Source organism: Saccostrea cucullata, unplaced genomic scaffold (genome assembly GCF_032062105.1).
Source record: "Saccostrea cucullata isolate Sc308-1 unplaced genomic scaffold, CSIRO_AGI_Scuc_v1 ctg287, whole genome shotgun sequence".
NCBI classification, from domain to species: domain Eukaryota; kingdom Metazoa; phylum Mollusca; class Bivalvia; order Ostreida; family Ostreidae; genus Saccostrea; species Saccostrea cuccullata.
The window spans coordinates 391,533-416,551 of record NW_026930709.1 but is presented as its reverse complement, the minus strand read 5'-3'; the positions used below and the strand labels follow the sequence as shown (position 1 = coordinate 416,551).

Genomic DNA, 25,019 nt, shown 5'->3' with positions numbered 1-25,019 from the left:
TTTAGCATTTCACACTGTTTTTGCACGTGCTCCTGTGTAAAAATAAGCATATAAAGGTATTATTTTTTATACCTAAAAACTAAAAGCAAGTGGTCAGGAAAGAAATGTCAAAGTTTTGAAAATTTCACACAAAGACTTTTCGGACATAGGTCCCCCCTTAAATAACGTTCGTGATATCCATATTTTTTACATGTATAACTAAAAGCAGATAAAGCTATTCCATGTATTTAATGATACCCACTTATCATCGCTGTTTTGGCCTTAATTTATCAACTGACTCCAAAATAACTTTCTCTACGAGCAAAATGATCCTTTTACGACAGTTTATGAGCCATGGTAATTTTTTTACAACCAATTCAAAACAGAAGTTACCCTGATATCCTTCGAGTCATGTTTAAAATATTCACAAATCAGACTTACATTAAACAAGTTTAAATTTACACTCTACAATATCTCCTTACTCGGCTTCAGAAGGTACTAGAATTTTTAATATATCAACAGGACATTCTACTTCTTGCGCCTTTTTACGCAAACTCTGCATTTATTTCATTTTAAATTGTGTATGGTACATATGCTACCTGGAGTGTCTAGAGAGTCTATGAGAAGAAAAGCACACCAGAGGAAAAATATTCTCACATGATATAGATTGATTTATTGATGTTACGTCACCACCTACCGGTCAAGAGCTTTTTTAGTCTTTAAATCGACTTAGGACGATTTAAAAGTGAGAGATCGCAATGGTGCCGTCACCAGCTGAGGTACAGGACCTCAATTTAAGGTCTTTTTCGAAGAACCCACAAGTTTCATTTCAAAGGAGCAAGCCCTTGGCGAAGAAACAGTTGCTACTTATTTTTATCGACTTAATCGCAGCCGGGGCTCGAACCCACAAACTTCCAATCACGGAGCAAGAGATCTGCCGATTAGAGATCGATGTCATTAAAAAAAATTGTGCACATTCTTGCCATTTTTTCAAATAAAAAGTAAATATGTGGAGATAACGAACAGTATTTGAGCCCAAAAGTCCATTAAACAGTACAAAATAGGAGCAGAGCAAACATGGCCTTCCAAAACGTTAGACATGGGATCAGTTCCCATGGAGGAGTAAGCATCCCTAATTTAGACATCTTACTAAGGTTGATAAAGTGCACGTTGACGATGTTGCAGTTTAAAATGACGTGGTGCTCTTCGATATTCAGCTCCTTCAAAAATATATCGATTTATTTGCAAAAGTACAAAAAAAAATTGGATCTGGTAAATAAAAATTGAAAAATCAATTTAATATACTTCACTGGGACTTTTTAAAATTGTCAACTGTCAGAATCACTCAATGGAACAACTCTGATTTCCTGAATCTGTAAAGGTGTTAATTCGTTTAAATGATCCATGTTTTCATCGAAACGTGTAAGCAGTTTTTTCCTGGATCTGGGTGTGAAATTTTCGAGTTCAATTTCAGATGAAACTTCAATTGTTTTAGGGGATACATCATCATTCAAAGTATATTTGTCCATAAATAGACTTTCAACACTAGTTTTACTAAGAACGTTTTTGTTGCCAAAATCTTGAGATCCTTGATGCAGTTGTGTCGTGTTTCCATTGTCAATAATAACGGTGAAGGAACCTGAAAAGTATGCTGATCCGGAAAGAAAACGGCTTTCCTTAAAGTCCACAAAGGAAGCGGTCTTTTCAACGTTGTCTGTAGTCTTGTGCCATAGAGATGCACAGAGACTTACAAATGCACCTAGAATACATATTGACCCTGGAAAGAATCGATTTAAATAATTATAAGTCTTTTGTGATATTCCCATTCAATAGAAATGAATATAAACTGTAGTGTTTTAAAATTCACAAAACACAATTATTTGTAGAATTACAAATGTAACCTCTCGGAGAAATTCTGCCATATTTCTGAACTTCCAGTATTTTTTTTTCTTTATTTGAATTATCAAAATAATTTCATTCAATGGAAACAACATATTACTTACCTGATATGAAAAACAGCACCTGATACGAAACATTGTTATCAATTAAAAATCCTGTAAAGAGATAATATATACAGTTTACTAAACCTTGGAAAGGAATGCGCAATTTGCTATAAATTCTTTGTCATTTCAAAAGCATCTATCATAATTAAAGTAAAAATATCACCTAAAACAGTTATATTTACCTGCAAATGGTCCTCCTAATATCCACGCAATCCCCGCCCAAGTAAAATATAGTCCTACAGCTGTTGAGAGTTGAGATATACCCACTATTTCTATACACAGAGGATTAATTAATACAGTAAGACCCCCACTGTAAATTCCTGTTATAAGAGAGTATATATTTTGGCCGATGTAATCCGTACAATACAGTGGAAATGTAGCTGTCGTCAGACCAAAAATTCCAAGAAATCCAAAGTTGAGAAGCAAAGGGTCTATTCCACCTGGACCTAACACCATCCCTGCTAGAAATCTGTTAAGAGTACTCCCTACCCCGATCATTGTGATTAATGAGGCTGCTTGCATATCTGTGGCACCATAGACAACTGAAAACCGCGGTAGATGAATGAACAAAATGGCAAAGGGGACATTCCATAAAAATGAGCATGTCAAAATACAAAGAAATGGCTTATTTTTAAGAATATCACAGCGAAAGTCGCACATTTTTCTATTTTCTGAGGTGGTTTTACTAGAATGCTTGTACGACATTTCTATTTTTGTTGGCCTCATCAAAGCGCCAAATACAATATTTTGACCTCCAAAGGCACCTAAGATGAGCAAAGCTCCTCGGAGTCCATACTGATCAATCAGATATTGGATGAAAGGACCTGATGCAAACATCCCTAGTCCTGCACCTGCTACATTCAAACCAACAGCGATTCCACGATATTTCTTGAAGGAATATCCCACAACAATAACAGCTGTTATTCCGCTAAAACCAAGGCCAGTTCCTATGAAAAATAAAGTGTTAAAGCATCAATGGTAGGCAGAAAAGTATCAGAAATCATAAATAGCGAATAAATATCCTTCCTTTACGATAAACAACTATTTAATTTACCTTCGTGCATTAATATACCTTAACTATCAAATGAATCACTATATATATAATTCATTTTTGAAAAAAGGTAGCAGAATAACTTACATTTCATACCTGCAATAACTCCAAATGTGAATATTAAAGTAATTAGATTTGGAGCAAAGTAGCTTGAACAGAGCCCGGTAAATATACAAACTCCCGATATAATGTCTGCTACTCTACAGCTCCATTTATTGATGACAAAGCTCACTAAAGGTCCTGTAAATGCATTTTTGTGATTTAAAGTCAATCTATTCATATTAAACAGGAAATTTGAAAAATAATTAATAACTCTCTCTCTCTCTCTCTCTCTCTCTCTCTCTCTCTCTCTCTCTCTCTCTCTCTCTTAATAAATAAATAAATAAATAAATAAATTACCTAGAAGACTAAGCAGACTACCAAACACAGATCCCACCAGTGATGTCAATGTTAAATCCCCTTGAAATTCATTTAGGAATGCGTTGTGAAACACTCCAACCCCGTAACCTAACACCCCGGTTACGAACTGAGTGCAGAATGCCGCCATCATGATCACCCAGGCCCATCCGTTATCGACATCCCGCATCTGAAATAAGTTATTATGTTGTTCAAATTACGTTTTATTTTTTATCTCCAGCTTTTTGCTTGTTTTAGAGAGTCATATCATATCCAAATTTGGTACACATATTTTAACAACAAATTCGAATTAATTTAAGTAGAAAAATTGGAATATATCTTCATATTTATAAAAGTTATCGAAGATTTAGAACAGCAAAAACAATGGCACGGAGCAATGTCAAAATTGAGTAATTTACTAATTTTCACTTTATAGTATCTAAAGCCATACTCTAATAAATGGGGGTGAAACGAAATTTAAATTACATGTTTGAATTTAGTCTTGCTGTATTACTTAAGATGCTATCAGGTAATGTCATATATCGCTCCGTTTTAAAGATTTCAGTTTCTTAAGACTTGTTTAAAAATGGCAAAAAAAAACGACGTTGGAGGACATCACGGAGCAGAGAGTAGCAATAAAATTTTGCTTTGCATTCGGGAAATTTCTTTAACAAACTTGAAAAATTCTGTACAAGCCAGGAAATATATGAAAATAAGCCGTGTATTTGTATAAATATGGAAAATTCAATTTTTGAGTGGTAGCGAGTTTGAATCGGACGATGGATGGACTGCAAAGAAACAGGTTTTAGTTAAAAAATCTTGTCAAAAGAACGTCATGAAACGAACGTGATTTGCGTTTCATTGTTGCAGAACTAATTGAGTTACATGTACGCGGTAAAGAATTTGAAGACACTGATAACCTTGTTCAAGCTATTTGCACAATTGTTAGCAAACTAGATGTTAAGTGTTATGGATACGTTTTTGTGAATGGAGAAAATGCTACAAACCGTGCATGAAATTAAAAAGCAGAGTAATTTTGAGAAACTTTCTCGGCGTTGTTTTTGACGTTACAATGTTGGTTAACCGTGCTCCGTGGTAACAAAACATGCTGCTTTAAAAATTGGCTAACTTGAGTTCTATTTGATCAAATGGAATAAACCTTCAAACTTCTACAAAATAAATGTTCATATTTACGATAATGTGTTCATATATCATCTTGTAATAATAATATGACGATGAGGAACATAATCTACGTATTTTTTGAATGACCCTCGTATATATACATGTACGTTTTACATGTTTTATTTCGTACATTATTTTGACAAATAACAGGTTGAGGTCATTATACAACTTTACTTTGTTATGTAAAAGAATATTTGTATTAGGTTTTTGGATCTCCCCATTTATTGTATTGTTACATTGTTATACACATTGTCATTTTGAATAAATGACAATTCACACAAATCTTGTGTTGTAATATTTTATCCGAAGAGAAAGGTGTTGGTATATTTGTATCTAATTAATAATTGAACAACATATATTACATAGATATGAATCTATAAAAAAAACTTTTGCATATTTAGAAATTGAGCAATTTAAATTGTCGAAAAAAGCACAAAATCAATGTTACATTATATTATTGCCATATACTTGTAATCTAATTATCATTACGTCAATTCCTGACCGACTATTTTCATACGAATTGTTAGACTATTATTTATATACTGAACTCTCTTAGAGGTTTTTTTCACTTTTTGTTTTCATTATGACAAGGAGTAAACGTTAGATGTGACCGTTCCAGGGGATGCTCACTTTCCCATGGCACATGATTTCACCTCTTCTCTAATGCATTAGTTGTTTTTTTCTGATACTTATTTGTTTTTGTTTTTTTGAAAGGAATTTTTTTTAGCTTGAATGATGTTTGTTACCATCATATGTCAGAGGCTTGTTTCTCTTCGGTGTTAAACACCGGGATATAAAAAAGCGATTCTTTCTTTTTAAAGTCAATATGACAGGCGAGGAATCAATTTAGCTAAAACTAGGGTGTTTGAATTTAGGGTCTACGTTGAAAGATTTCACAGATGAATGGAGAGGAAATACTTTTTGAATTACCCTTCCTTTTCCATATCCTTTAATACAGTAAATCAATCTAGGTTGTAGCGTGTTGTATTAATTTTAATCAACATGGTCATTATTCGAATTGAAGGTAACTTTGGATATATGTAATCTGTTGTAATAAACAAATGTTTATAATAGTTCACTTTAAATAATTCATTGACCGGTCTATAATAAAAGTTCCATAACTTACTTTTCATTTAGAACTACAATCTGTAGATACTATTGTTCTTTTTTTTCTTGTGAGTATTCAACCCGGGGTGATTAATATCCTTTCAAGGAGAATAAACTTTATTTTCTTTACTTACTTTTAACTTTTAAGCTGTTAATAATACCAACGCCTGATCATAAAGTCTTCCACTTGTGAACGTGTTACACACACAATCGTTTTTCTGAAATAAATTCGTTAGAATTAGTATTGTCCCTGGATGAATGAATCTCTCTCTGTTAAATTATTAAGATAAAACGTAGCTTTTAAAATAAAACAGGCGAAGAAGATAACAACAGTGATCGATTTCTAAACTTCATAAGCACGGCATAAAAACAAACTCATTCAGGGATCCCTTTCAGAATCTATAAAATTAGCATTCATGACCTCTTTATTCAGAAAAAAAAATATCAACATACCTTGTCATTATTTGGTTTTACTTAGTTGAATGGTTGCTTTGCAAATAAGTTTAAAAATGAGAACACGAAAAAAAAATTATGTTAAAGTTATTATCAAAAATGCATAAAACAGGTACTAAATAAACTTTAAATATAACACGATCTAAAGCTTTTTGTTGCATTGAAAAAATAAATCAATATTATTATTATTATTATGTCATTTAGACTGAACTAGCTGTTGAAATCTTTTGAATCTCAGAAGCATCTTTAAATGCTCTAGTGAAGCATACAGTGATTATGCGCTGATAAAAGGAGAATATTCAATTTTAAATGCTTCGATAAAAATTAATACCGGTATTGAAAGTAAGAAAGGGATTTTAAATATTATTAAAATGAACAGAATTTGCAGCTTACCATCGTCTTTGTCTCTGTTCGGCCAAGTATGCCCTGTGAGCTATTGATATGTTATTCTGTGCTACCAAATAATATGCAGGCTGGCTCAACAATGTATAGTTAGGTAACACGGCACGTGCTATCCATTAGTGAAAATCCCATTGGACATTGATTTTTTTCCCCCTCTCCTACACTAGTTTAAATATACAAAATCCCATATCTGAATTATAATCGATAGAGGTTATCCGTGTAAAATTGTCATTTTGATTCAATATGAAGGTGATGTTGAAAAGAGATTGTTCTAAAAAATGGTTTCAGAATAAGAAAACCTATTCAGATTTAATCAAGAAAACCTCTTAATCTAAATGGCGTTAAGAAAGTTCAATCTACATATTTCTATTATTTAAAAAAAAATGATTAGTAGATATTTAAAAGTTGTAATATTTCATGTTCACAGAGTCCATTCTTGCTACTGATAAGGTTTTAACTATGTTTTGTTAAAAAAGGTTAGGGCAGGTATTGAAACAGATGAGGCATAATGCAGAAATATCAGGGATGTAGCAATTCTGTGACATATATAAAACGCATATAGGTCAATAAATTCTTTCAAAAAAAACCTATGCAAAATTTATCAAGTTAGTATAGAATTTAAATATGACAAACCTATTCTTTTGAAAAGCGACACATTTTCTTTTACCTAAGCTCATCAGTTTTTAGCTCACCTGAGCCGCTGGCTCAAGTGAGATTTTCTGATCACATTTTGTCCGTCGTCCGTCTGTCCGTCTAGCTGTCCTTCTATCCGTCTGTCCGTCTGTAAACTTTTCACATTTTCGACTACTTCTCAAGAACCACTGGGCCAATTTTGACCATACTTGGTATAAAGCATCCTTGGGTGAAGGGAAATTTAAATTGTAAAAATCAAGGGCCAAGTCCCCTCACAAGGGGAGATAATCAAGAAACGAAAAAAATGGCTGGGTTCATTAAAAAATCTTCTTCTCAAGAACCACTGGGCCAGAAAAGCTGAAAGTTATGTGGAAGCATCCTGGGGTAATGTAGATTCTAAATTGTAAAAATCATGACCCCCGGGGATAGGGCGGGGCCACAATGGGGAATCAAAGTTTTACATAGAAATATATAGGAAAAATCTTTAAAAATCTTCTTCTCAAGAATCACTGGGCAGAAAAACTGAAAGTTATGTGGAAGCATCCTTGGGTAGTGAAGATTCTAAATTATTAAAATCATGACCCCCGGGGATAGGGCGGGGCCACAATGGGGAATCAAAGTTTGGAAATATGTTTAAAAATCTTCTTCTCAAGAACCACTTTGCCAGAAAAGCTGAAAGTTTTGTGGAAGCATCCTGGGGTAGTGTAGATTCTATATCAAATCATGACCCCCAGGGGTAGGGCGGGGCCACAATGGGGAATCAAAGTTTTACATAGAAATATATAGGAAAAATCATTAAAAATCTTCTTCTCAAGAACCACTTTGCTAGAAAAGCTGAAAGTTTTCTGGAAGCATCCTGGGTTAATGTAGATTCTAAATTGTTAAAATCATGACCCCCGGGAGGTGGGCGGGCCACAATGGGGAATCAAAGTTTTACATAGAAATATATAGGAAAAATCATTAAAAATCTTCTTCTCAAGAACCACTGGGCCAGAAAAGCTGAAAGTTATGTGGAAGCATCCTGGGGTAGTGTAGATTCTAAATTGTTCAAATCATGACTCCCAGGGGTAGGGCGGGCCACAATGGGAATCAAAGTTTTACATAGAAATATATAGGAAAAATCTTTGAAAATCTTCCTCTCAAGAACCACTGGGCCAGAAAAGCTGAAAATTATGTGGAAGCATCCTGGGGTAGTGTAGATTCTAAATTGTTAAAATCATGAGCCCAGGGGATAGGGCGGGGCCACAATGGGGAATCAAAGTTTTACATAGAAATATGTGGGAAAAATCTTTGAAAGTTTTACATAGTAATAAAAAATGAAAAATCTTTGATAAGTCTTCTTCTCAAGAACCACTTTGCTAGAAAAGCTGAAAGTTATGTGGAAGCATCCTGGGGTAGTGTAGATTCTAAATTGTTAAAATCATGACCCCCAGGGGTGGGCGGGGCCACAATGGGGAATCAAAGTTTTACATAGAAATATATATGAAAAATCTTTAAAAATCTTCAAGAACCACAGGCTAGGGCCACAAAAGTTGACACTTATGTGGGAGCATCCTGGGTAGTGTAGATTCTAAATTATTAAAATCATGACCCCCGTTGGTTGGGCGGGGCCACAAAGGGGAATCAAAGTTTTACATAGTAAAAAATGAAAAATCTTTGACCTTCTGGACAATGGGCCAGAAAACAAATTTTTACATAGTAATAAAAAATGAAAAATCTTATATAGGAAAAATCTTTAAAAATCTTATTCTCAAGAACCACTGGGCCAGAAAAGCTGAAAGTTATGTGGAAGCATCCTTGGGTAGTGTAGATTCTAAATTATTAAAATCATGACCCCCAGGGATAGGGCGGGGCCACAATGGGGAATCAAAGTTTTACATAGAAATATATAGGAAATATCTTTAAAAATCTTCTTCTCAAGAACCACTTTGCTAGAAAAGCTGAAAGTTTTGTGGAGATTTCAAATTGTTTAAATTATGACCATTTGGATAGGGCGGGGCCACAATGGGGAATCAAAGTTTTACATAGAAATATATAGGAAATATCTTTAAAAATCTTCTTCTCAAGAACCACTTTGCTAGAAAAGCTGAAAGTTATGTGGAAGCATCCTGGGGTAGTGTAGATTCTAAATTATTTATGTAAAATCATGCCCCCGGTGGTTGACAGAAAACAGTTTTACAGAAATATATAGGATAATATCTTATATTTGCCACTTTCCTAAAAAGCTGAAAGTTATGTGGAAGCAGTTCTGTTTTAAAGATTTATACGCATATATTTATATATATGGGAAAAAAAAAATCTTCTTCTCAAGAACAACTGGGCCTGAAACCTATAAATGAATGTGCTTTATTAATGACCCCCAGGGATAGGGCGGGGCCACAATGGAAAATTTTACATCTATCTTTAAAAATCTTCTTCTCAAACACTTTGCTAGAAATATAAAAACACCTAGTGTAGTTCTAAATTGTTAATCATGACCCCCGGGGTTTACAATGGGGAATCAAAGTTTTACATAGTAATAAAAAAATGAAAAATCTTTGAAAGTCTTCTTCTCAAGAACCACTGGGCCAGAAAAGCTGAAAGTTATGTGGAAGCATCCTGGGGTAGTGTAGATTCTAAATTGTTAAAATCATGACCCCCGGGGTCGGGCGGGGCCACAATGGGGAATCAAAGTTTTACATAGAAATATATATGAAAAATCTTTAAAAATCTTCTTCTCAATGGGCCAGAAAAGCTTAAATATAGAGCATCCTGGTAGTGTTGTTATTGTTCATTGACCCCCGGGGATAGGGCGGGGCCACAATGGGGAATCAAAGTTTTACATAAAAATATATGGGAAAAATCTTTGAAAATCTTCTTCTCAAGAACAACTGGGCCAGAAAAGCTGAAACCTATGTGGAAGCATCCTGGGGTAGTGTAGATTCTAAATTATTAAAGTCATGACCCCAGGGGGTAGGGCAGGACCTCAATAGGGAATCAAAGTTTTACATTGAAATATATAGGAAATATCTTTAAAAATCTTCTTCTCAAGAACCACTTTGCTAGAAAAGCTGAAAGTTATGTGGAAGCATCCTGGGGTAGTGTAGATTCTAAATTGTTAAAATCATGACCCCCGGGGGTGGGGCTGAGTCAAAATGGCTGACCACACTTTTACATAGAAATATATGGGAAAAAATTTTTGAAAATCTTCTTCTCAAGAACCACTGGGCCAAAAAGCTTTTATGTGGAAACATCCTGAGGTAGTGTAGATTCTAAATTATTAAAATCATGACCCCCGGGGGTTGGGCGGGGCCACAATGGGGAATCAAAGTTTTACATAGTAATAAAAAAATGAAAAATCTTTGAAAGTCTTCTTCTCAAGAACCATTGGGCCAGAAAAACTGAAAGTTATGTGGAAGCATCCTGGTGTAGTGTAGATTCTAAATTGTGAAAATCATGACCCCCGGGAGGTGGGCGGGGCCACAATGGGGAATCAAAGTCTTACATAGAAATATATATGAAAAATCTTTAAAAATCTTCTTCTCAAGAACCACTGGGCCAGAAAAGCTGAAACTTACGTTGAAGCATCCTGGGGTAGTGTAGATTCTAAATTGTTCAAATCATGACCCCCGGGGATAGGGCGGGGCCACAATGGGGAATCAAATTTTAACATAGTAATAAAAAATGAAAAAATCTTTGAAAGTCTACTTCTCAAGAACCACTGAGCCAGAAAAGTAAATATGTATATGTGCGTGGTAGCAAAATGTTTGTTCTTGTTTTTTAGGGCGGGGCCATTTGGGGAATCAAAGTTTGACAATGTTGAATCAAAGCATCCTATGTAAAAGATTTCAAATTGTTTAAATTATGATCATTTGGGTAGGGTGGGTCACAATATGTATTACAAGGGGAAATCTGGTAAAGAAAAGAATGGTCAAAGCTTCTCAGGTGAGCGATGTGGCCCATGGGCCTCTTGTTTTTATGATGTAAGATAAGCTGTGAAGAAAACAACAGTTAATAATCTTACATTTGCCTCAAAATGGCGAACAGTTCTGTTTTAAAGATTTATACGCATATATTTTTATTCAAAAGGAAAAAATCCTACAACTTCCTACTAGAAATGAATTGCTTTAAATGACGGCATAACTGGAAAATTAATCTCTCTAATTAAACATTACTCGGAAATATAAAAAAATATTCTTGGACAAACTTTCTTAACACACCTTAGATCCATATTTTCCCATTTTGAATTGATAGTCAAGTCTTTCAAAGCAGTCTCTGAATTGGTTTCCTCATATTGCACCAAACAAATATTTGTTAATATACATTTTTCTACCAATATTGAAATTTAACTCAAAATCAAGTCACATAGAATTATCTGCATTAAAGTAATAAAATGCTCAGTTTTTCTTTTGTACATTCTTTGTTACAGAATAGCACTCCAATTTCATCAGAAAAGAAAAGGGGTCAAATAATCCGTTCGAAAATTTTGCGGAACATGTTTTTCCTAAATACAAAAGCAAGTCAGATTGCTTTTATTAACTCTAAGATCATCCGTGTTCCATCAACACATTTGTTTAGATGATATCAATGATTATGAAAAATACACTATAAATCATGTTCACTTTTGTTTTCTGCAGAGCTGTAGCTCTCTGCCTTAGAAAATTCGGACAAATAAAACAGAGAGTCACAGAACTAAGCATTGTAAAAACCTTCGATTCACGCTATTTACTCTATTTGTCGCTCGCTTCAGGTATAAATTCTTGTATTTTATTATTTCTTTTACTTTTAGAATACTATCCAATAATTAAGCATATATTTTACTATTGACACTTTATTGACCTTTCAACGATCGAAAACAGTCCTTCATGGTTTTGGAATGCCGTTTTATAAAAGATTCCCATTTCGACATCCGTTACTACAAAAGGCTTTTTGAAACCGTTGATAGGTAAATCAAATATCAGAAATAGGGGTTTAATACATGTATATGTTTAATTATCGGATACCTAATGAAAGCTTGGGAAAACAAAAACTACAAGAAATAATCCTCCAAGTGAGCGACAATAAAAAAAAAGGTGACGTAAATCGAAGGTTTACTTGATATTCTTTATTTATTGTAAGATTTAATTTGTATGATCATGAAATCTCCGAAAAGGGGAAATAAAGATTGAATGAATGAATGAGTTGAATATGCAGGTATGATTTCAGTGACATTGAGAAGATGATTAAAAATCAACTCAAGGATTAAACAACGTTTTACCCTCAAATACAGAAAAAAAGTCCTTCGACTCCCCATACTTTAAGAATCCAGTAAAATTAGAAAGTAAACATTTCTGATTGAAAGTTAAATGCAAAAATATTCAAACTAGAAGAACTAAATTCTTTACCTAGTCTATGTATAAATATAAAGAAATGAACCTTTATTTAAATGTATTTTCTTCATTTAAACAAGCAACACTGGTTTCTCTTGACCAGTACTATGTTACTTATGTTACTTTTGAAAATAATTGGCAGGTTTTAAACCTTGAAAATGAAATACAAAGACTTAAATTTATAAGGAATTATTTTCTCCTTTAAAAATATTTCATTTTTGTAGAAAGGGGCGTGTAGAAATTTTAATGATAATTCATTCTAGATATGTTAAAAAATATATTACTATTGATAAATTTAAAACCGAAACTAAGAGATTTATTAATAAAAAATACAGTTGCTTTTTATGTTTTAAATTAACTCTTGTCTCACAATTTACATCATTTGGTCTAACTTTTTTCATTTTTGTAGTTGTGTAATACCCCCTATATATTAACACTCAGTTCATACTAATATGGTATATATATATATATATATATATATATATATATATATATATATATATATATATATATATAAGTCTGTTAAGGTAAGTCACTCGTCAGCTTTTTAGAAAAGTTCATGCAGAACCTCTTACTTAAAAAATATTTATTAAAATTCAATTTTTATAAAATATTTATATTCAACAATGTAAATTTTTTAACATTCATCGAAAAAACTGCTTAAAAATCTACAAAGAAGCAAGATTTATGAGGGACTATTTCTTGTTGTGGAAGGATATTCAGCAGAAATTTCTGTAAATCTGCACATTTATTAAATTCAATGTCTTGAAACTTTAGCCTCACATACTTTTACTCTGAGAATATTTTCCGTTGTGATTTTGCAGGAATATTTAACATAGGTCTTAATTTATATTTTTAGAACACGTTTTACACCTTCCCTCAACAAACTTTGCCAAGAAATGAAGATATATTAAAGAAGTCAAGATAAAATTTCACATATTTTGACCAATATTTCAAAATTAACATCACTGACCCCAACTTTTTCTTTCATTATTTTAAACTACTCGATACTTGTGACTGATCAGCACTTAACTCCTAAAAAGCTTGATATAAGAAAATATTTTATTGCCTATTTAGTTTTTTAATACCCCAAATATGTTATTTTTTAGTGCAAAAAGGTCACACAATAATAAACGCGCATTAATTTGCAAAATTTGTTCAATGATAAATATTATTCAAACTATTTTATGTAAAATAAGATTAAATTTATCAACGTAGTAACATCTGATAAAATAAAATTAGAGAGAAAGTAATAAATCAAAGAGTTAAAATTTAAGTGCAAAAAGGTTAATTGTACCATAGATCAGAAAGATACTCCCTATTTTCTCTGCGATTTTGAAATATATTTTTTCCAAAATATACTTCCTAAAAAATCCTTGATATAACAAATTTGAGGAGTGACTTACCTTAAATTTAGGTTTTTCCACTATGAATATTTTTTTCTTTTAAATAAAAAAGGTTAATAACAATTAACAAGTAATAATTTGCAGCATTTTCTTTTCAATGATAAAAATGATTAACATTTTGCCTAAATTTGTTTTTAAATTATAAATGCGGTGGTAAAAAGGTTTTTAAAAATCTGGAGGTTGAAGTGATTTACGTTTAAGTTAATCGTCCTATATGTGACGTTAAAGTGCATGTGACACTAAGTAATTATTTCTATTATGACGTCATCTTAATTATGACGTCATGGTAACGTCAATGTTATGCAATGTTTTGAACAATCAGTCTAGATAAACAAGTCAACGTGATTAGATGTTTTTTTCATTCTATCTGACTCAACATTTGTTTTTAGTAGGCTGCCTGACTCCTACATGTACATTTTGTTTTGTGATCTCGAGATATTAATAAGATAAATGAATTATTTTTTTCCAGAAAATCCTTGTTAGAACGCAGGTCAGTAATTAGTAATGGACTTTTCAAAAAAAAAAAAAAATGCAATCTGTGTTGGAAATGAAGAGAGTTTTGTATAAAAAGAATGAGAGAAATATGCATGTAAGAAACTTCTGTAAAGAAGTAAAAATAGGACAATTCACTTTTTTAAAAGATGTATCTATATATGGGTGGTATAAAGGTCAATGACATTGACCTTGGTTCCTCACAACACAAACATATTTCCGGAATTACTCTTCTTTGTTGACATGTTATATACATTTTCTTATTTTAAGATATCAATCGGGTGGCATTTCATGGAACAATCCACAATGCGGTGATTTTAAATTGTACATCAATATATATGTAGCATTTAAGCGACAGTAACAGATCCTTTCAGAAGCAAGAAGTATACCAATTAATGGACCACAGAATATTTGAAAATCTAGAGATGTAGAGGTAATGTACGTGATTTTTTTGCGAAGAAACAAAATTGGAAATCCGGGTCAATTTTTTTTATACCAACAGCAAGTTAGGTGTTTATTTTTTTTTGGGGGGGGGGGGGTGTTTGTTTGTTTGTTTCTTTTTTTTTAGGGGGGAGGGGTGTTGTATTTGTGAATTTTAAAATCAGTAAGTTGCATACCAACAAAATTTTTAAAGCTATACAAGAAGCTTTGCATTTAAAAACGTTCTTTTACATGTATCAACGAACATTGAAATCGATATTTCTTAACAAAAGTGTTCAATGAGCAGTACAAAAATATATCTTTTTAATAAATACACTGTACACTTGTAGAGAGTCAATGTGTATTTCACTTGTACATACCTGAGCACTGTTTAGCATAAATATTGCCTCTTACATGTTTTATACATGTTATATTTCCGCCATGTATCCCTTGCAAAACATGCCGCATACTACAGTTTATGTATCGATTAGGGCTTTGCTGCAAATGAAGAAGGTCGTATCCTTTAGCCGAGTCGTTAAAACGCTTTGTTTACAGTGAACCTGTTAATTAAATTGTTAAACGTTGGCAGTTAAATGTACATGAAGCTATGATGATAGGGCAGAAAATGCTGACTTGCAAAAATGTGTATTTAAATGCGTAATTCGTCGGACTTAACCAATTTAACCAGATTTTAATTAAATACACACTCATTAGGGCCAGATCATTTAATGATAGTGATCAAAATATGCATTACATTCTTTTTAAAAGAATGTGGATAAAGTTGCAAGGAAATAAGATTCATTGCGTCTCTTGAATAGTTATCATAATTTACATAGCTGTTTTCTTTTTTTCATTTTTTGAAGGAATGCATTGCTTTTCTTTTCTTTTTTTAAATAAAAAAATTGAAAGTGATATTTTGTTTTAAATCGGTTTGTATTGTCAAATTATCTGCTAATTTTTATCTAATTATGCCTATCAATCCGTGGTCAGTCAAATTCAAAAGACAACAGATATACCCTCATCATTTGTATGTATTAATGTATAGGCGATTTATCTCCCTACTGGCCACGTAGAAAACAAATCTCTTGATATGAAAATCATTTGCAAAATTATTTTATCAAAAATATTATACACACAAGTATTTAGAAGCTGTTTCTGATTGCCATTATATATGGTGTTTGGAGACCAGGTCGTTCAACAATCTGTTGGAATTAATATTGGTACCAACTATTCTTGGACTTATATGAAGCAGAATTCATTCAACATTGTATACATGAGAAAAAGAAACTACTTTCTTTGGTCTTTAAATTTACATTTAGATATATTGTCGAGATTATATCAAGAATACTTATTTCCCATTATAAATTGATGCGATATATCCCAATGAGCTTAAAATTAAAGATACCACAGTCTAACACAACAGTTTTATACCTGGATATTTTAGTAGTAAAAGATGTTAATTAAGAATAATATAACAATACAATTTTATGATAAACCTGATGGCTTCAACTTTTCAATCGTCAAGAAACTTTCCTTTCATCACCAGCAATATACCCTTTTCACCTGCATACGGGTTTATGTCATCCAGTTAATACGATTCACAAGAGCATGTTTTATGTATGGACAATTTCTAAAACGCGGTTAGTTACTGACAAATAACTTAATGAAACAAGACTATCAACAATCTCGACTCGTTTAAAGTCATTTTCAAATATCCATGATCGATACAATGTGCTAGTCAGCAAAAACAATCTATCATTAAGTCAAATACTGATTGACGTTTTTATACTATTTTAGACCATGATTTGCATATTGATTGTCGACAGATTTTTCTGATATTTATCGATCATGACCAGGAGAACTCGGCGGGTATGACCTGTCGGCAAGGGATGCTCAGCCCTCCATAATACCCGGTCCTACCTCTGATGTTTTAGAGGTCCGTTTTTGTTTTGCTCCTACTTTGCATTGTTTAAAATGACATTTAAATACTGTTTTTTATATCCATATATTTCAATAACTCCCTTAACTCTGAAAAATATTTGAGAAATTTCTTACCGCAAAAATTCTTTACCAGTAGAGATTGGAAGATGGCATGGTATACAACTGTGTAATAGAATCTGTAACATTTCAAATGATGCTCAAACTGCTGATGAATTTCATTTTATCTTCGAAGATAAAACTTCAGCTAATGCAAGAAAAAATACATGGAGAATAATTATAATTATTTCCACAGACCGAAAGTTATTAAATTCATGGAACTAATGTTAACTCAAATTGAAAAATTGCTTTTAAAAAGACTAAGTGTGTTGATCATTTAAAGCTATTTCTGTTCTTAGATACTTCATAAAGCATGAATTGATGAGAATTCCTTTCATAAAGAATCTAATAACCCCAAAAATTGGAAATTTGATTTTAAAAACCAAGCAGTTTAATATATATTTCCAAGTGTATGTTCTAAAATTGTTTTGTTTTGGTTTTTTTTCAGCAAGAATATGATATCTTGAACTATTGAAAACCATTGACCCTTACCTCGTTCAGTGTAAAAGTAAACGATGCAGTATACACAAACATTAAGATCATTTTTGCAAAATGAATTTTTGGGGCTTTTTTCATGATGAACGGACAGAATTATAATGTAACGTATTATGATATATGTTTACTTGTATTACTTACATGTGAGTTATTTTTCTTATTTTTTGGAATTACGGTTTGTTTGTTGTTGTTTTTTTTTTTCGTTTTTATTTCAGTTAATAACTGGAATATGACTGAACAAGCTTTTGAACAGATAGAGACTTGTTGTCCTAGAGAATCAATAAATTACAGGAAACATCGTGATTATGATCATATTACTTGTCTTTATATAGAAAATCTATCAAGAAAAATGTTCCCCGGTAATAATATGCTGCCAGTTTATGTCCTGTTCTTACTTTATGGTTAACAAGATATAGAACAAACATCATTGATACCATATATATATATAGATGTAGGGCTTTTGCCATGAAAAGAAAGTTTTATTATTGCAGTATTATTCATGATAAAGATTGATTTCTTTACTAATTAAAATGCAATGTTGTTAGTATCAGTATCAAAGAGACATAACTCAAATGATATAACAGCCACTTTCGGACGTCTAAACAGAAACAGAACGGTAGGTTGTCTCCCTAGGTTTATGTTTCACTGTTCTAGATAGTCTTAACTAATGTGTTCTCTAATCTCTAAACAATAAAAACATGATAATCCTGATATACTTTTATTAGGTTACTATTTTCTTCAAGGTATTTCTTCAAAATCAGAAAAGCTGAATGAACTGAAAATATATTTGTTGCTGAAAATAAAAATAAAAAAATGCGGTTTACCAGAATACATCCTTAAGGCTGTGTCACACTGTCATGATTTATGCTACGATTACCCACGAATCAAAAAAAAGGTTGAAAATCGCCGTTCATCGCCAGGTTAGTCTTGCGGTCTCTACACAGCCTGTGGAATATTTTGCTTCTAGATCGGCGTGTCTACGATGTCTGTGCGACAAAGTACCAGGTTTGTACGATTTAAGTACGAACTGAGGCGACGGCATTACGAACTGTTTGCGATATTTCTACGGTTATAAAGGATTTAACGCGGTTACATACGAAACTCGTACGAAGGACTTCGATATGCCACGTTACATACACGATATTCCTACGACTAATGGCGATTTCTTAAGAATATACATGTAATCATGGAATGCATATATAGAGTAAAGGGAGATTTGTCTGAAATCACTAAACATCATAGTTATGTTATTTGATCATGCTAAAAAACTACAGTGTGGAGCTTTTGATTATGTTCAATCTCTTCATGAGTTTATTGTACACGGTTTTTATAGTTTCTGTTACACTTGTAATTTCAGTTTATTCCACTTTTCTAAGCTTCTTTCCTTTTATTTTAGGCATTATTTTGATTTCGACAGTGTTAACATCAGACAACATCTGCCTACTTTGTATTAACTAGTATTTCAATCGCACAGTTCTTGTACAGCACTTGCCATCAATCGTCCTATAGATAAAATATTTTTCGTATCATATTCGCGGGAAAGTCGCCCTATGTTCCTATCAATTCGAAGAACACTCGCAGTATCTCGTAAGACACTCGCAGTATCTAGTAAGACACTCGCAGTAACTCGAGAGACACTCGTGCAAACTCGAAGGACACTCGTAGTAACTTGTAGGACTCTCGGAGTGTCGCTAGTTCTACAAAGTTCCGCGATTGTCGCACGAACTTTGAAAATTTACTACAAATATGTGTACAAGTGCAGTGCGGATGCTGTCAGATTGTGTACGAATAATTAAGAATCGTACTGTGTCCACGATTGTTTTATACATACTCAAATTAATCGCAAAGTTTGGCCATTTGCTGCGATCCAACACGATTAAGGAAGATATCCTACGAGTATTTCTGCGATAAATCCCGATTTGCTGCGATTATTGAATTTGTAAAGAATCGTAGCTATAAAACATGACAGTGTGACAGGGGCTTAATGAACAAAATATTCCATGTTATTTTAAAATTTTTACCTGAAAAGAAAAAAAAAGTTTGCTTTGGCCTTTAACTCGACATTTAGATATATCGGCGACGTATTGTCAATCAACTTTATAATTATTTCCACTCTTATGTACACACGATATAACCCGGTGAGCTTGAAATAAAATATATCACAGGGTAAGGGTTTTATCTGTTTCATATTTGGATATTGTATTAGAAAAAAGACGTCAATCCTCAACAAAGCAACAAATAATAACAACGCTTTATAATAAAAGTTTAACTTTATAATCGTCAACTTCCCATACTTATGGAGCAATTTATCTTTCTCACCTGCATATGTTTATAGAGTTTATATCTCTCGGTTGATTCGATACGGAATTTCTAAAACGAGGTAAATTATTGACACAGGACCTCCGTTTTAAGGTCTTATCCGAAGGACCAATAAGATACATTTGAGAGGGCCAAGTGCTTGGTGAAGGAACAGTATATTCTTATCGACTTATAATTAGTCGAGGCCGTGGCTCGAACCTGCAACTTTTGGATCACAAAAGTCTCTACCGATAAACGATCGTTGACATAAATTATAAAATAACGTTTTATCCATGTTTGCCATTGTTTCATTCAAAATGGAACTAATTATTACATCTAGCTAAGGTTGATAAAATGCACGTTGACGATGCAGCAGCTCAAAATGATGTGGTACTTTTCGATGTACAGCATTGTTTTCCTCCTGAAATTATTTTTAACAATTATATCGATTTATTTGCAAAGGTACATAAAAGGTTTGTATCCGGGAAATCAAAATCAAAAATTAAATTCACACTTGACTAAAACTTTTTAAAACTGTCAACTGTCAGTATCACTCAACGGAACAACTCTAATTTCCTGAATTTGTAAAGGTGTTAATTCGTTTAATTGATCCGTCTTTTGATCGGTATGTGTAAGCAGCTTTCCTCTGGATCTGGATGTAACGTTTTCTAGTTCAAGCCCAGATGAATCTTCAATTGTTTTAGGGGATATATCATCATTCAATGTATATTTGTCCATAAATAGACTTTCAACACTAGTTTTACTAAGAAAAGTTTTGTTGCCAAAATCTTGAGATCCTTGATGCAGTTGTGTTGTGTTTCCGTTTTCAATAATAACAGTGAAGGAACCTGAAAAGTATGCTGATCCGGAAAGAAAACGGCTTTCCTTAAAGTCCACAAAGGAAGCGGTCTTTTCAACGTTGTCTGTAGCCTTGTGCCATAGAGATGCGCAGAGACTTACAAATGCACCTAGAACACATATTGACCCTGGAAAAAATAGATTTTTAAAAAAGTCCATTTTGATCTATCCATTCAATAGAAATGAGGACAAAACGTAGTGTTTCAAAATTCAATTATTTGTAGAATTTTATTAAAAAAACTCTAGGCTTTATTTAAATTATCAAAAGAATTTCATTCAATGGAAACAACATATTACCTGATATGAAAAACACGCCTTCATATGACACATTGTTATCAATTAAAAATCCTGTAAAGAGATAAATAAAAATATTTTACTGAACTGAAGATTTGCTTATCTTTGTCATTTTAAAAGTTTCTATCATAATTTAGGCAAAGATATCACACAAAACATTTATATGTACCTGCAAATGGTCCTCCTAATATCCACGCAATCCCTGCCCAGGTAAAATATAGTCCCACAGCTGTTGATAGTTGAGATATACCCACTATTTCTATACACAGAGGATTAATTAATACAATTAGGCCTCCGCTGTAAATCCCTGTTATAAGAGAGTATATGTTTTGACCAATATAATCCGTACAATAAAGTGGAAATGTAGCTGTCGTCAGACCAAATATTCCAAGAAATCCAAAGTTAAGAAGCAAAGGGTCTATTCCACCCGGTCCTAAAACCATTCCAGCTAGAAATCTGTTAAGAGTACTCCCGACCCCGATCATTGTGATCAGTGAGGCTGCTTGCATATCTGTAGCACCATTGACAACTGAAAACCGCGGTAAATGAATGAACAAAATGGCGTATGGAACATTCCATAAAAATGAACAGGTCAAAATACAAAGAAACGGCTTATTTTTAAGTATATCACAACGAAAGTTGCACATTTTACTATTTTCTGAGGTGGTTTTACTAGAATGCTTGTACGACATTTCTATTTTTGTTGGCCTCATCAAAGCGCCAAATACAATATTTTGACCTCCAAAGGCCCCTAAGATGAGCAAAGCTCCTCGGAGCCCATACTGATCAATCAGATATTGGATGAAAGGACCTGCTGCAAACATCCCTAGTCCTGCACCCGCCACATTCAAACCAACAGCGATTCCACGATATTTCTCAAAGGAATATCCCACTACGATAACAGCTGTTATTGCGCTAAAACCAAGTCCAGTTCCTATGAAAAATAAAATTATTTAAGATCAGAAATGGTAGGTAAAACTTTTATAATGATTATTGAATAGCCTATAAATATAAAAATATCCCTCCTTTACGTTAAACTACTAGTTATAAATTTTCATTCAATTTAACTTCGTACATTTATATAACTAAACGATCAATTGAATCACTATACATATTTATTTCATCAAGGATTTTGAAAGAAGGTAGCAAAATAACTTACATTTCTTACCTGCAATAACTCCAAACGTGAATATTAAAGTTATTAGATTTGGAGCAAAGTAGCTTGAACAGAGCCCAGTAAATATACAAACACCCGATATAATGTCTGCCACTCTACAGCTCCACTTATTGATGACAAAGCTCACTAGAGGCCCTAAATATAAATTTCTGTGATTAAAAGTCAATATATTAATGATAAACTTTTTTGTCACATTTAAACAAAACTCTCTCTCTCTCTCTCTCTCTCTCTCTCTCTCTCTCTCTCTCTCTCTCTCTCTCTCTCTGCAAAAATTACCTAAAAGACTAAGCAGACTAGCAAACACAGATCCCACCAGTGATGTCAATGTTAAATCCCCTTGAAATTCATTTAGGAATGCGTTGTGAAACACTCCAACCCCGTAACTCAACACCCCGGTAACGAACTGAGTGCAGAATGCCGCCAACATGACCACCCAGGCCCATCCGTTATCGACATCCTGCATCTGAAATTATTATTTATTATGTTATTAAAGTTTTTAATTTTTAACGCCAACTTTTTTGCTTGTAATGTAAATGTATATATGTTTTAAAATTTATTCTGTTTTTTCGTACACTATTTTGACATGTAACATGGGACATGGGAGATCATTATACAACTTTGTTAAGTAAAAGAATATTTGTATATGGTTTTCGGATCTCCCCTTCTATTGTATTGTTAATACTCATTGTCACTTTCAATAAATGACAATTCAAATAAATCTTGTGTTGTGATATTTTATCCAAGAAGAAAGCTGCAGGTATGTTTGAATCTTTATCATTTTTTAACAACATGTATGACCTAATTATGAATCTATAGAAAAGCTTTTGCTCAGGTTGAAATTCAGCTGTTTGAGTAGAAAAAGGACAAAATCAATGTTACTGGATTTTAATGCCAGAGCCTTTCGAAAACATCGTCAGCAAATATAAACTAGCCATCATAAAGTCAACTGCGGAATGACGATTTTCATACAAATTGTTAGACTATTATTTATGTACCGAACTCTCTTAGAGGTTTATTTTTGCTTTTTTGTTATGATTATGACAAGGAGTAAATGTTGGGTATGACCATTCCAGGGGATGCTCACTTCCCAATGCCACCTGATCTCACTCTATTTAATGCCTTAGAAGTCCTTGATTACTCTGCTACTTATTTCTATTGTTTGAAAAGATTCTTTGAGCTTGAATACTGTTCGTTACCATCATATTTCAGAGAATTGTTTTCTCTCCAGTGTTAAACACCAGGATATAAAAAGCGATTCTTTCTCTATAAAGTTAAAATGGCAGATAATGAGTCGAGTGATCTAAAACCAGTGTGTCTGAATTGGGGTTATCAACTTTCAAAGATTTTATGGATAAATGGAGAGGAAACATTTTTGAGTTATTTTTTTCTTTCCATGTCCTTTTATACATTAAATCTAGATTACATATGTATCGTGTTTAGTTAATTATAATCAACATAACTACAGTACAGCTCACGAGTTTTCCGCATAAAACACGGGGCACCGTGGACCGAGAACCCACGCTTTAGCGTGGGCCTTGAAAATAGTCGGCACCTTTGAAGTAGCGGTTTCAGCGCTCCGTGTAGCACGGTGTGTCCACGGTGCACCACGGTGTGTCCACAGAGTGTTGCGGTGTGTCTCCACCGTGTCGCACGGAGTTTATGACCAAGAAATCTTACTATTTTTTAAACTCACGAACATGTGTTACAAATTATAGTTTTATTTTAATATCCGATGTCAGCTAGCTTTGCGTGGCTTTTTTTTTCCCTTGACGTCATTCCATTTTCCTCGCCTTAAAGTAATAAATAAATCGCCTAGCAGTGTCAAGACTGAATAATCCTATTTTTGCAACTCATTTTCAGATGCTTTTAATGCATCCAAAGTATGTTTTCGTGACAGGAAATCGCTTCAAACTTGAACGCACACAGCCAACTGGTCAGGTAACATGCCTTAGGCTGTTTATGGATTATAGTGAAGTCTGAGTCTATTAAATAAATATATTACGTGAACACATCATTGTATTGCATTGATTATGCAAAAGGTGGTCTATAATAAAGTAGTTTAAATCAAGATCATTTTATATTCGATGATAAAAGTTAAAAAAAAAAAGTTAAAACAAATGTTAATTTTTTCTGTTTTATCTTTGTTTCTGTTTTTTTATGTGTATGTAAGGGTGTGTGTGTGTGAGTGTAAGATTATTTTTTTCAAATTAATTTTTTTTGATACCTCCCCCCTAATTACTTCTGAAATATACAAACACAAATCTGGAAAATATCCATACCCAAAACCAATAATAATTCTTGCGTATGTAATTCCTAGAATCACATATTTAATCTCTTACACTGTTACTGTCCGCATTATTCTTTTGAAATAATGTACATCTTTTAGCTGATTCTCGAATCTGGATTTTCTGGAACCCCACCTGAAAGTGTTATTTTAATTCAAATATATGTAAAACTATGACCTTTTATATAATCATCATTTGTCTAATGCATACTCCTGAAACAAAACTTTGATAGAAATTAATATCAATGTTCTTTCCAATTAGAGTATCGGTAGACGTTCACATGGATCTAGTTTCTTTTCAAATTAAAATGGGGGGGGGGGGGTACGTGCGAATTAAATGTAGAACGATGAACACGTCCTTATTTATTTTACTTAAGTAGAACACACAATTTATACTGTCGTGTTTAGTTTGTACTCATTTTTATCTGTTTAGGAAAAAAAATTAATAAATATAATTAAAGTAAACATAATAAATTAACTTAATAAATCGACATTTCATAGCTTTGTTCGGTATCGAAACCAGTATCATGATTTTACAGTAACACTGTGCTTCTTATTCGTCAAAAATTATTCAAGTCGTTTAGCTGGTATCCAGCCGAATTACATAATCATTCAACATACAATCGTAAACTTGGTGAAGCACCTGTGTTTAAAAGAAATTGTCTGAGGCGATCCGAGTGTGTACGGTAGCGGGTAAAGAGGAC

The 25,019-nt window shown here is 33.0% G+C and overlaps 1 protein-coding gene across 1 annotated transcript; it reads right to left on the bottom strand.

Annotated features, from left to right (window-relative positions):
* Nucleotides 1–1,307: 1,307 nt before the first annotated feature.
* LOC134229774 (uncharacterized) lies at nt 1,308–22,494 on the bottom strand. The gene is made up of 11 exons (XM_062711569.1): nt 22,308–22,494; nt 22,023–22,166; nt 21,024–21,788; nt 20,858–20,908; nt 20,245–20,688; nt 19,299–19,384; nt 3,433–3,619; nt 3,130–3,273; nt 2,165–2,929; nt 1,983–2,033; nt 1,308–1,756 (listed from the first exon to the last, which is right to left on the bottom strand). Exons 1-11 carry the CDS (start codon nt 22,492–22,494, stop codon nt 1,308–1,310), a joined length of 3,273 nt encoding a protein of 1,090 aa, XP_062567553.1.
* Between the last annotated feature and the right edge of the window lie 2,525 nt (nt 22,495–25,019).

What these genes read in the sequence shown, in the direction of transcription:
- LOC134229774 (XM_062711569.1), bottom strand. Translation starts at nt 22,494, where the DNA reads ATGCAGGATGTCGATAACGGATGGGCCTGGGTGGTCATGTTGGCGGCA. An exon ending in AGGCGTGTTTTTCATATCAG is followed by an intron (nt 20,689 to 20,857) that starts GTAATATGTTGT and finishes TATTTTTTCCAG; the next exon opens with GGTCAATATGTGTTCTAGGT. An exon ending in GGTGCTGTTTTTCATATCAG is followed by an intron (nt 1,757 to 1,982) that starts GTAAGTAATATG and finishes GATTCTTTCCAG; the next exon opens with GGTCAATATGTATTCTAGGT.